The 14,280-nt window shown below is 35.2% G+C and overlaps 1 protein-coding gene across 16 annotated transcripts in view; it reads left to right on the forward strand.

The window, feature by feature from the left end:
- LOC124171771 (catenin delta-2-like) overlaps positions 1-14,280 on the forward strand; it is a 229,484-nt gene that overhangs the window by 209,675 nt on the left and 5,529 nt on the right. For 12 of the 16 annotated variants that reach the window (XM_046551089.1, XM_046551093.1, XM_046551079.1 and 9 more), the window contains 4 exons: positions 1,210-1,462; positions 3,994-4,132; positions 4,586-4,931; positions 5,928-6,020. In XM_046551089.1, coding sequence (XP_046407045.1) covers positions 1,210-1,462; positions 3,994-4,132; positions 4,586-4,931; positions 5,928-6,020 — 831 coding nt within the window. Of the gene's footprint in view, positions 1-1,209; positions 1,463-3,993; positions 4,133-4,585; positions 4,932-5,927; positions 6,021-6,651; positions 6,695-14,280 lie in introns of all 16 variants that reach the window. The other 4 variants (XM_046551086.1, XM_046551088.1, XM_046551090.1 and 1 more) reach the window with 3 other exon arrangements.

Consider the following 14,280-nt stretch of genomic DNA (forward strand, 5'->3'; position numbering starts at 1 on the left):
TTTAAATAATATTTTTATTTCTCTGAGGCTTTGGGGAGGATCTATTTCCATCATCCCCCCCCATAGTTATGCCACTGATGCGCAGCAGTCAAGACCATCTTGTCTGGTGTAGTCCACAAATTTCCACAGAGGGAAATGATGCCTCAGTAGCTTAACTGGCTCAACTGGATATTGGGGGATCCAGGTTCGAATCCTGGTCAAGACGAATGATTTTTCTCTCTGGAATTTTCTAACATTCTTTAGTCAGACTTAGAGTGGACATAAGTGTACTGAATTTAATAATTAACATCCTCTACGTCTGGCAGAAGTTCAAGACCATGTCAGTAGATGTGCTAAGTAGTCATCTTTTTGATTTAATTAGATGCGAAGAGGTAGTTTTAGATGCAATTAAAATCTTTATGATTATGATTTGGTACTTGGATTTTATGAAAGAATAAGCTCTTATAAAAAATTTTTTTTTAAAAACCAGCCTTTATATTTAGATTACAGGGGATGAGCAACGTTTATATATGACACAAAGCAAAAAAACTCAGTGACCCCGAAAAACCAAAAGTGACGTATTAAAAAAGTCACTATATTTATTAAATTTTCAGTGAATGGTAAGCCCCCTATGTTTCAAAATGCCACCCCTATGCTTTTAAATGCCTACCCCTGTCGCAAAACACGAAAATCGACCATTTGGAACTTCTTAGATCAAAAACATGTTTTGGGGGGCTATAGGTTGACTGGGGGGTGGTTAAAGGGGGGTTGGAGAGAAAAAGTTATATTTTCATGTATTGTCATCGGAAATGAAGAAGTGTGCAAAATTTCAGCGTTTTTGCTTCACAGGAAGTGAGTCAAATTTCAGTTACAAGATTTGTACCAGACAAACAAACAGACAGGTTGGTGAGTTGATATAAAGGCTGGAAAAAGGGTTTAGATTTCATGGTTGATTCTCATATTAAAGGCAAATAAATGTTATTTTAGCCATTGCAAGTCAGTGAAAATATTGCTGAAAACATGGGTGGTATGTCATGAAGAACAAAATCCTTCAGAATAAGATGATTTTATGTAGAGATGTTATCTGCTTTTATGCTATGGAATCCACATATTTAAGATTCTATCAAATCTATCGATTATGGATATGAAACGCACTGTTACGTCACTGTTTTTGTGGTCAACAGTAATGGAGTATGTGTTATCATTGTGGAAATTTTGTTAATTCCTCAGGTTGTCCAGTCATATCTCCAACTCCTCCAAAGTTGTTCAAACCCAGAAACACTGGAAGCAGCAGCTGGAGCCCTTCAAAATCTGGCAGCGTGTTACTGGCAGCCTAGTATTGAGATCAGAGCAGCTGTGCGAAAGGAGAAAGGTCTGCCCATTCTTGTGGAGTTGCTAAGAATGGAAGTTGACCGTGTGGTTTGTGCTGTCGCCACTGCGTTACGGAACCTTGCCATCGATCAGAGGAACAAAGAGCTTATTGGTGAGCCTAGTGCATTATGTCAGCTCTTGAATCTACTTTTTGGGTTGCAGTCCCAATGTTCCATCAGTATTGAGTGAAATAACTGTTAAATCCTTTCAGGTATTTTACTCAATTTTACTTGAACCTCGATCTTTATAATTTTTCCTCCCTTTGGCCTGACTCACATTTTGTCCCCATTTAATGTCAACACTTTCAGCATAGTTTTGTGATGATGCCATCGTATTGTTGCAGCCGTAATTCCTGTAATATCATCATTGCTCCATTAAAGCATGATTCAAATTGTGAGCAAACAAAAAATAAGTGGTTCATGTGACTATGGTGCACTTATTATGCATACTTTCACGTATTTCCTACACAGGGGAATGAATTATTAATCAATTTAAGGTTGAAAATACATAAATGAGTTTTTGTTGGAATGTTTTAAAAGGCTTCTTTCTATTCATGAACGCTCAAGCTATTTTTTGCCACTGACATTCTTGCATCACTTTTTTGGCATATTCATATATCGCTAATTATTTTCAGTTTTTACAATGCTCATGGTATAGCACTCTCATTAGGTATAACTAACTATTATCAAACCTATCGTAGTTATCTGTGCATTAGGGGTCAACCTCTCGAAAGAATCATAGAAGGGTGGGGGGGTGTAGAATTCTCCGTATGGCAAAAGAGTATATCCATTCCCTTTTGAATGACATCGTTAGACATCCTTAAAGATATTCCCCTTTAGCTGCTTTAAATCCTACGTAATACAAACAAAAAATGAGATCTTTACCTTGAAAAAAATAAACGTTTAAAACAGTTGAAAACAACATTTTTTCTTCTAGCTGAAAAAACTAAAAAATATGCATTTTTTCGTGAAATTTATGAATTGTATTCTACTGCTTATTCCGTTTTAATTAAAGCGATTGGTTACTCAGCTGCTGGCCTGCCTGAATGGTAAATCAAGAGTTTATTTTTAACAAAATGTAAAAAGAAAATTAGTGTTTTTAAATTTGCAAGGCTAATGTATTGTACTATAATGCTTAGGGATGTTCTCTCAGATATCTGACCTTCTTGTTTAAGGGAAATAATACTAACTACCTGTGAATTTGATTTGAATTTCATTTCATTGTTATAGGCCTCGTATTCCTCATGGAATGCAATAATGTCGCACATAATACCAAAATTTTCTGTAAAAATTATCCTTGAAAAAGGTAATAGGTAATATATCAGTTTTTAGTGCTTAGGAGTAAAATTGGCATAAAGAAATAAGTAACATACCTTGCCAGGTAAAAATAAAATTCAATAAAGGAAACAAATGTCTAAAAACTTTTTTTATGAAATTAAGACATTTGCTATTGGACATTTTAAAACATCCATCTGAATCATCATCTACCCTCCACCTAGCTTAATTGCTATTGCAATATAATTTTTTGACCAGAAATCATAATATTCTGGGGTGTGGAGCATGTGTCAAAGCTTTGTAGTTTGTTGTGCATCAGACATTTTAGATCCCGTAGTTCTCGCATCAAACTTCATGACAATGTTTATTCCGGTGCTGTTGGGACCACAACTTGGATTTGTGATATCAACACATAGAAAAATGCATAATATTGTTTCTTGTACTCCATGTTAATTTACCCCTTAGGTTGGGACCTTGTCTTTACTCCCTAGTAGTGAAAACTTAGTAAAAATGTTTGTGTTAACAAGAGTCTACTGTACCCTCCCAATCAAATTTCTTGCATTTTTTGTTGTGCTGTGTGCATTGAATTTACAAAGGTCTAATTCATATTGGAAATCTAACCAATAGATAGCCATTATTATACCACTACAAAAATAATCATTTTCAGCAAAGAAAATGCATGAGTCCCTGTCATAAATATAGTAACAATAATGCACTAATTATCATTATAATTATATTTTGACAGCAATATTGATGTATGTGGTAAATAAAAATACTAATTTAATGGATATAAGGAAAAATAATCAGTGTAAAATGTAAAAGTGGCCAAAAATGGATTTTTCAATGTTTGAAAATGGCCCTGCTTTGAATGAAATTTTGAATGTAAAACAATTTTTTTTTTTTCAATTTCTATATCTTATAATGGAGCTGAATTGAATTTTTATTCAAATTTATGATAAAAAATTGGTCAATAGTTAAAAAAAATATAGTAACCATCACAATGATGCGTCACTTAATGCTGTAACGAAATATTTTGTATGTAAGTCATATCTTGTCACATTTCTTGCTGTAATCGACCCTGTCAGTTGTCCCGTCAATTACTGTCAACTCCTCTGGTGCTTGCTGACTGTTGAGGGAATGAGGGAAGAAGTGTACGTTATGGGAATGGGAAAGCAGCCCATGTCACTGGCATACTCCTTGGGTCTCCATACGGACATAAATGTTCTCATTGGAGTTGATTTAATGAAATTGTACTCCTTAATGGCTTTTATTTTATCTTCCCAAAGGGTTCTCTTAAATCTGTCATAACTTGAGGATTGAAAGTGTTTTGCGAAAGAGATCTTTTAATGCTGGATATTTCTGTTTACAGGGAAGTATGCTATGCGAGATCTTGTGCAAAAACTTCCATCTGGGAATCCTCAGCATGATCAGGGGACGTCAGATGATACAATAGCAGCAGTTTTGGCAACATTAAATGAAGTCATTAAGAAGAATGCTGAGTTTTCGAGGTCAGTTGAATTGTTGTGATATACATATATATTATGATATTGTGTTTTGTAGCTACGCTCATTTGAAAATTTTTGGGAATTGCAAGTGGCCATTTTAAAGTAAGCATAGATATCTCGCTAAATACTATCACTTTTCTCATTTCTATTTTTGCTAACCTTAAGGTATACTGACAAAAGACACAGATTTTTTGTATGCTTGAATAATTACAGTTTCAACTGCTTATTTTTTTAATGTCACACAAACAATTGGTATAAAATATTTTGTCTTAAACTATCTAAAAACTAATTTTTTCCTTTAATTTGCTGGCATTACTACCATGCATAAAATTTTTCGATTGGACTTTTTGTGGTGCAGCCTGTAGCCAACTTAGTGTTTCGAATGATTTTTATATTATTAAGTGCTATCTTACTGGATGCTTCATTAATGAGGGTTTGTGTTCAAATTTTTCTTAGATCACTTCTTGAAGCTGGTGGAGTGGAAAGGCTAATGAACATTACTCGCCAAAGGCAGAAGTATACACCCCGTGTGATAAAGTTTGCTGGTCAAGTTTTGTATACTATGTGGCAACACCAAGAACTGAGAGAAGTATACAAGAAGCATGGTTGGAAGGAACAGGATTTTGTTACAAAGACTGTGGCAGCTAGGAATGCTAGTCCAAATTCCCCTAATAATGCTAATAGCACATTAAATCGACCTATGGCTAGCCAAGGAGGCACCAGATATGAGGACAGGACTATGCAGCGACCTTCAAATGTGAACAGTGCATCGAGAAGCCCTGGTCCTTCTAACTTCCAGCGGGTGAGTGATTAGCCATGTGTTGTGTGGTGCAGAAATCATCATCGGTTGGCCATTCAGTTCTACATTTTGCCAAATTGTTTCTTTCTCCCAAAGAAGAGCGTGAGTAGTAAAATATTTTATCCATTCAAAATAAATTGCAGCAATACGTGAGTAATATTCATACTTTTTTATAAATCATTGTATATATTAACCTTTAAATATGTGACACTTTTCACTGCCAAAGGGGTGCTAGGAAGTTATGACAGATGTGAAAGTTGGCAAAAGAAGAGATTTTGCTATTGTGCCTGCCTCAGTTTTTACTGGGCTATCTAGCTTTGCAGTGTTATTTTAGGAATTCAACGTAGAAGTGAAAATTAATGTTCTTTGTGTGGTAAAATATTTGCTTCTTGACATTTTCATTGGGTGCTGGTCTGTGTTGATTTGCAGTCCTGAAATTTATTGCATTATCTTCTGTGTGTTTTTATACATGTTATGAATTGAAAAAAATATATACTCATAGCTAAGGGGGTCCATCATTTTGACTATACCTTACAATAATTGAAGCTGCTGAAAAATTGCTATTAAAGATGGAAAATTATGTTGACCGTGGCTTAAATGCATTCTTTATGCTATGGCTTTTATGTATACTGATTTTCTGCAATAGTTGACTGGTGATTTCCAAAAACAATGTGTTATTCTTGCCATATCAATATTTAGTCATTGTGATTTGCCATTTATCACTGTGGCTCAGCGTTTTTATTTCATTATTAATTAACTATTCAAATAAATGATAATGACTGTTTTAGGAATTCGATTACATATGAAATGCCTATGAATGGATAACAATTGGCTTATTGAGTGCTTAGGATCATTTGTTTTGCCTTGATGTTTTCGCTTATTTCTGTGTCGCTATTTTTTGTGTATTGCTCATGTAAGTTGTAAATTTGACTGTGTAGCTTCATTATCATTGATAGTTTTTATTCGGCTGAATTGATTAAAGAAAAAATACCTTTTCAGGGTGAAGAGATACCCATGGCTGATATGTCATACCCTGAAGGAGGCTCTCATGCCCCACCTCCTGGAGGGGTCCGAATCTATCCCCCCCCTCCAGTAAGTGACGCAGCTTCTTTACCTTTGTGCATGCAACAATTGAGTCACTACTCACACACGGTAGCCCCTCTCCATACACGGGGCATATATTTATTCATTTTATCATTTCTGTACTGTCTGCTGTTTCTGGATACTTTGGGGTGTATTAGTAGATTCACTTTGATTATTTTTATTATTTTTATTCCCGTATGATTTTCAAAATATTTTGTGCATTTTTATATTTTCATTTTTTTAGAGCTAAATAATTTTCCTCGGCTAGTTTTCTTATTTTTCTTTGGCTGTTGCATGAAGTATTAAAGCTGCATGCCTATTATTTGTGGAGGAATATGTGGAAGGGACGAGACTTTTTTGGGGTGTAGGAACAGAGAAAATTTTCCTAGACATTTTTATCATTGTAGTGTACTTTTTACGGATGTTGGATGAATGGGAGAGGAATATAATTGTGTCAATATTAACATTTCAACTTATATGAACTTTTTTTTGCTTCTTTGTACTTAAAACCTGTGTTCCTATATGTGTATGGATAATCTGTTTTGACTTTCCATCTATGTTGGAAAATTTGTGGTCTAACTTGGTTCTCTGTACTCGTTGGCTCACAGCAACTAAATTTTTGTTCTTTTCCTTTTGCCAGCCTGTGCAACGCAGCTAACCTGTCCCTGCTTGTGTAACTACTGGTGGGTGTTTCCTCTTCTCTGTCATATTTGTATTGAGTGATAATGGGAAGTTTTGTTTTGGTGGGTGCTTTTGAGTCTCTTGGTGTTTGAGCTCTCTGATTGCGTATAATTTCATTTACCCATTGTTATTTTTTTCCCAATTTATTAATTTTTAAGTAAAGTCACTCTGGTAGGAGAAATATAGCGGTAAGACATCATAATGTCAATTTAACAATATGGATTACCGACAAAGTTTTACTTTGTACGATGAGTGTCGTCTGTTAATTCATTATAAAGTATGCTATGCAGTGCACTCAATAATGTCTTAACTCTGGAATTGCATCACAGGGTACTGAAACTGTGTGGTTAAGTGCCATCTTGTTTGATTGTACATTGTGGAGCTTACTTGATAATGATTAAACTGATGAAAGGTGTTGTACACAAGTCAAACTTTGTGGAAAAGTACTTTTTTAATTGGTATTTTTGTTGATCAGGATTTTGGATTCCCATATCCACTCTGAGGTGGTATTAACTTTTTTGTTCCGTGTTTTTGTCATAATGAATTTTCAGATACTTGTCATAAATTTTCATTTTACAGTATACCGAAAACTATCATCTATGCAAAAAGAAATTGGCAGGGGAAGTGTTCCTGTTCTTTTCCTATTCCTAAAGTTAGCATGATGTACGTTATTAATGAAATCGTAGGTTATTTACTATTATATTACTATGTAGTAAGCCTGATTGTGTCAGTTCAGTTGTACTACATGCTGCCATCGTCATTGGCGAAGAATGTTTGTTTAGAATTATTTAAAATCCTAAATGAGTGGCACTTGTCACGATTAGATTCAGAATAAATTATTGCCATTGAACTTCTATGGGTTTAGCCTCAAATTTTACAGGGTTATATGGAATATTTGAAAAAAATCGGGCCTACTTAGTTTCTCTGCTAAAATGCTTTAAAATTATGCACGTCAAAAGTATTTAACATCCAGGAGGAGGAAGTGCCATTTCAAAGGCAGTTAGGAAAATATATTATATTAACATTCATTCCTCTATTTTATCATCCTTAAAATTTGAGTAAAGAATGTTACTATAGCATAGGACTCCTTCTAACTGACTTTGAAATGATATTTCTATAAAACAAACATTTTTCACATTTTTGCAAGAATGAATTGAGGACTTAAATAGCACAAATAGGTATAATGTGTTAAAATTCTTGGGAAGTCTACCAGCTAAGGTATATCATTGAAGCCAACATTTTTATGCTGAAGTGTTCCTTTATCCTTAGACGTATTGATAGCCTTTAGCCCTGCAGATGATAAACAAGTGGAGGTTAGAAACATTCTCCATTATAGAGAAGAATCAAGTCCTGCAATTTACTTAATAGTGTAAACAACATCATGTAAACAAAATAGGTAAAACCTTCCAGAATAAATTTTTCCTCCAGTCTTTCTCTTGTTTCCATCAGTATTGAATCATGAACATTTTATAATTGGGGTGATTGGTTGTTATATGTTGCGTGGCTACATATTTTGGTGATTTCTTTCAATTAGTCAGCATGTTGGGCATTTTAGAGACAGGGAAAGGTTTTCAGAAAACATATTTCAGGATTAGTGTACTAATGATTTGAGGGTCTCAGTCGCTGTCTCATATCGCATCTGCTAATACTGGTTACTTGAGGTCAGGTTTTTTATTCTAAATTTTTGCTGATTCTGTGACTTGTCCCTGGCCCTTTGGAATGTCAAAACATTACCACCATTCGTATTTTATTTCATTGGATTTTGTATTGAAGTTCAGTTGAAAAGTTCAGAAGAAGGAAAAATTTAGAAGCATAATTAGTGGCATAAACAATTGTTGAAATGCCAAATATTTTTGGATTGCAGGGATTTGGATTGTGGACGATCATTGATGAGCGAAAAAAAATATAATTTACTTCTCTCAGGATCATAGAACTTATTTATTTTTGGATTTGTTAGGTATTTAGCATCTCATACATTGCTAGGAATTTTGTAAGGTGCTGACATTTCTCAAGACAAATTACGGTGTATGTAGCCCAATCGGCAAACGTCAAAAGTAGCTGAATACAAGAAAAAATGGTGTATTTACAAATGTTTGCCGAGTATTAAAGCTAGTCTTTTAAAGCTGAGTCTCATGAGCAATCTACTGAAACCCCTTGGGGGTGAGCAGAGGTCAGCCTCCACACTTAAGGTTACTTTTATTACATTTTCAGTTAATAATTTGAAAACCTTGAGCTCTATAGAAACAATAGGGTAGTTTCCTTCATCAAAGAAAACGAAAGGCATTGATAGCGACTCGTTACCCACCATTAGTGTATTCATAATATACAAATTATTTTATTTTAGAAATCGCAGTTTAGATGAATGTTAATGGTCAATTATAACCTGATTTGAAAAAGGCCAGATTGGCGCTACTCAATGGTCGTGGACGTCATGTGGCGTGCCAATGTGATGCCACTCCACATGACGTCACAGGGACCTAGATGGTATACAAGTAGTCTGGAGTTTTAAATCGTCTGAGATTACCAAAGCATGCACGATGCACAGAGCTCAGGGAAACATTTATTAATAATCACTTTTTAAAATTGCCTATTGTTGGAAAGTTTCCTTCATTTGATAGGGTATTAATAATCCTTATTTAAGTCAAGCACTACCTGCTAGCAGCCTGCATCGTAGCGGCGCTCATAGCCTCGCACCAAGGTGGCCTCACACGGCGGCAGCCGGAACCAGAATGACGTCACACGGGCTCTTCCCAGCATTCATGCTTAGCCGTCGCGTTTTCGCGAGCTTGAAAATTTTCACTTTTCATTTAATCGAAAAAAATAGATGTCATCATTTAAAAATCTAAAAGCGTAAAATATGTTGTCCAGGAGTAATAATCTTTCGATTAAGGCAATCAAAAAAATAGTTAACCACGCTTTTCAAAGGTACCAAATTAAAATAAATAAAATTTTCTACCTAAAGAGTTATTATCATTTCTTTCAGTAGGAGTTGAAGTATGAGTTGTAGAGGATGTAAAATTAGAAATTTTCGATAAATTTATTTTAGTGGCAGTAAATCGATATTTAATGTTGAATCCATTTGGACTAGCTGGTAATTGCATTATTTATAGAAGTATAGTGGTTGGGGTACTTGGCATGAATTTTGGGGGTTCCGCTTCAATTCGATGTTCACTCACACTGGATATTATAATTTAATAAGATAATTCTGTTGGTTGATGGGAAAGATAAGTTACAATTAAAATTAAGTCTTCCTCATTCTGCCATTTCCTCATTACTTTAACATGAAAAAAATGTAAAAGTTTCCTCTCATTTTTCATGAGTTAGTGACGTCATTAAAGTTCTGGATCATTTAGTCATCCTGAGATACCCTATCTTTGATGGAAAGGATTGATCATCACAGTTTTAATAATGACAAACCATGTGAGATGGATGCATCTAGGCGAGAAGTAGTGAAGAAGGAATCAAGGAATTTCTCTGCAAGGGATAAGCCCATCAATATTTCATCACAAATGGCTCAGGAAGTAGGTGGCAGATCCAAATACAAAAACAATTTCAGTCTCTTAATTTTTCACATTCTATTATAGTTGGCCATGGTATAGAAATGGTGAACAAGACCATTCCAGGAGAGGGCAAACAATTTTTCCCGTTGAAATTTCCCATTTTGTATGCACTTGCAGATGAGTTCGTAAAGGTTTACTTGTGGTTAGTCTGTGCTTTCTTCTACAACTCCTACAGAAAAAATTATAACAACCTTTTTTGTAGAAAGGTCACTTGATTTTTATTTGGTATCCTTGTATTGTTTTATGAAAGGTCAAGGTTGTAGAGTTATCCTCAAAAAGTGTAGGAAAGTAACCTTTAGGAGGGCCCTGGCTCACCTGTCAGAGGTCTTAGTGACTTGTTTGTGAGGCTCAGCCCTATCACAATGCAAAACTTTGAAACAACGTGTACAACATTCCTATGAACAACATTTATTGAGTGAGTTAATGAAATAAACCGGAGTTATAATTTGGTAGCATTTGAGATCATTTCATCCTTGAATATTTCATGTCTGTACTTGTAAAATGTACCCCTGAATTTGCAAAAATTAATGATAGACTTATAATTCTTCAGGTTAGTTCCATTTACAACAGAATTCATTATACAAGTGGTCTTGAGGAACAGATTTTCATTGAGATGCTGGATACGTCTATAGTACAGCTAATGGCTTTATGAGTTTTGATGATATTGCCCCTACCCAATTTTTTCTAATTTTGGTCAACCTTCCAAGGAAATATGCCTTCATCAGGCTTTTGTTTTATTTCTCTGACCTCTTTGAAGACCTGTCCTTGGGATGGAAGAGATGAGTAGGAAAAACAGGGTTCCCTCTCAACCGTGAAGAAGCCGTGAATTTCGTCTTCTGTGAAAAAACCTGGAAAAAGCCGTGAAATTCGTCATAAAACCTTAAAAACCTTTCAAACTTGATTGTGGATCTACGATTGACAGATCAAAAGAAAAATCGATTTGTCGATCATATTTCAAGGTCAGTCACTCGCAGACACTGTCCATGCATTTATCTGCACACACGTTTATTCGAAGCACAAATATTGGTCCATGTGTCATGATGGCGCACACACCTTAAGGCTGTGATTGGAAGACCCTTTACCAAAGTGATCATTAACCCTGGCGAGAAATCAGACACCTCTTCACGTCTCTGTCACCCTCAATTTTCCCACTCACAACCTTTAGCCGGCCCTGAATTTTGCTAACGATAGTCGATGTCACAAGAGCACTTTCATTGCTGCGTTTTCTATATTTTACTTACTTACACTTTTATCGCGTTTGCTATATTTTTAGTTAACGTGTGGCCAGTGGTTTTTATGTGATCAATATTTCTTCCTAAAATGGCTTATCAACAGACCATGAATTTGACGCAGTTTAGACCGTGAAAAACTGGAAAAAAACATGCATTTTATAATTTAGTTAGAGTGGGAACCCTGAAAAATTTAATGGAATAGGCCAAAAATTATTGGATTTCACAATCCCTGTTCTGTTATTTGAATTGGCAAGGGTGATCAGCATGAGTTTGATGCCGGAGGTCCTTTCCTGGTCATTATGCTGTGATGTTTTGCTGTGTGGTGTATCTCCTCTGACTTTGTTGTCTTCTACCATTTTTCTCTCTTCTTGTCTAATACTTTGGTTTCATTCTTACTTCAAAGAAAATTCATCATTTGTGTAAAAATTATCAGACATTTTTCTCATGAAAAGTAGACCAGCAATAGGTTTTTTACGCATGATTTTCAATTCCTACTCAATCAGAATATTTTTGCCCCACACTAAAATTAACCACAGAAATGATTACGGCGTGATTATCTTCAGTAACAGAATCTGCATTGTGAGTGATTTTACCATTCTTAAGAGTCCCAGCTATACTGAGTTTCAATGGGATGCTTAATAACAAGAATTTTATGTACTTCAGTATATATAGGAGTAAAATTTTGTGGGTTTTAGTGTGAATTTTTTGCATAGTGGCTGGGAAGAAAATGACTTTTAGGCCGGAATGATTGAATGAGCTGCTTGAAATAACATTGATGGAGAAATAAAAGATTCCAGTAATAGTTCCAGTAAAGAGAACTTGTTGAAACAGAGGGTCTTCCTAAAATTTCACTATCCCTAAGATTCTTCAGCATCAAGAGGGTAGGAGAGAGTTTTCGTATGCGTTGTTACAGTAAAATATCGTTACCTCAAAATATGTTGATGTTGAAAACAGTCAGCTTGGGATTCATGTTTGTTCACGGACTATACAAAGCACGTAAACATGCTGAAGCTAGAAACCATGCAAGAAAGTTTGAGTGATGTTGTGGTCCAAGAAGGAAACCAGCTGAGAAACAGAAGATCTCCAGTTGAAATCCTTGTGAAGCCTAACTCCTTTAACAACTATTTGAGGCTTTTAACAGAATCAAATGATTTATTGAATACCTTTACTAATAATGCTCTGGCAAACCCTGGTGAATCTACCTTAGAGAAAGGGAAGCAAGAGAACATTGGAAGTAATTAAAGCTGTCAGAGGGCGGAAGTCTGAAGCATATCTCTTCAAAGTCTGCATCGTTGGCATTGCCAAAATTAACTGTAAAATAAGCCCATTGCAACTAATGAGACTTCACTGCAATTTCAGCTTGAGATCTTCAGCTTTCAACCTTATTTAGATACAAATCATACCAGGAATGAGACTAAAATGCATGAATGAAGTTTCTATGTTCAATGTCTCCATTGTGTTTGGAGAATCCATAATGAACTGAAGCCACCACCAGTTGAGAATTGGAGGAAGATATTACATATCTGAAAATAAAATCGAACATGAATCCAGCTGGTAGAAATAGACATCAGGACGTTTGCATTTATGCGAATTAATTTTACACAAGTGAAGCTTACGGCTTGTCTCTTGGAGTTTTCAAATTTCCAGAAATCAATATATCGAGTAGTTGAGACAAAAATGAGTGATTAATTTCTTGCATTCAGTGATGAAAAAATGCATTTGGACACTAATGAGTAATGAATTAAAATTTCTGCCTCTCTGCATCTATGGCTTAGGTGGAAATACATATGTAGTTTCAACTGTGGGAAGATTCCTTAATACTTAAAGAGAACGTATGTGTTTAGGAGCAGCCCTTGTTGTATTATGAATTAACTATGATCTGGGTTTCACATTTTAAAGCCTTTTTGGATTCCTGGGTAGAAGAATTAAGTGGCAACTTACAGTGAAAGTACCCCTTACATTGATTTGGGTTGTTGTTCCATTTCCTCCATGTATTGCCTCAACATTCAGGATTTGCTCTGCATCTTAAATCAGCATTTCAGTGAGTCAGTTAGTTCTTGGCTCTTTTGGCTATTTCACTTGCAGGTGAAATCAGAATGGGCCATATCTTCAAATCAGGGTTACATTAAGATGTGGAAGGTCGCTGCAAATGCACCTTAATATATTCTGAAAGTAGGTTACGTCTTGATAAAGATACCGCAGGTCTTTTGGGGCAATAAGAAATCAGCATTAAAATTGATTGTTTGAGGCGTAACTTGGTGAAAGCGATTCATAATTAAATTAAAAAAGAAGAACTTTGTGCTCTCACATTAATATTTATTCACGACCATGGTTTCAACGTTAGACGAGATCCACCTGATGATGACGTCTAACGTTGAAACCATGGTCGTGAATAAATATTAATGTGAAAGCACAAAGTTCTTCTTTTTTAATTTAATTTAAGTCAGCATTAATTTTGGTGTCATCGAGATTGTCCTTCCTCAACACACCAAGTTTTCAAATTCCCTTGGAGCTGCTGTATTATGATGATAATTTTAGCGTGATTTATCCTTCCTAAGATTTTAGATTTGACACTCGTCTGCGTTAAGGGCAGAGTTGGACATTCTATTGATTCAAAATTTCACTTAATTGATGCTCTAACTTCTGTTTGTTTTATAGAGTGATATTTATGAGAGTCTCTCTCTTGTTAATGAAAATTTTAGTCAAAAAATGGATATGGTGAAGAAAAGTTTACGAAAATGAATAAATAATACATGTTTGGGATACATGATGGCAATGCATTCAGGAATAGAAATG

Source organism: Ischnura elegans, chromosome X, assembly GCF_921293095.1.
Source record: "Ischnura elegans chromosome X, ioIscEleg1.1, whole genome shotgun sequence".
Classification (NCBI taxonomy): domain Eukaryota; kingdom Metazoa; phylum Arthropoda; class Insecta; order Odonata; family Coenagrionidae; genus Ischnura; species Ischnura elegans.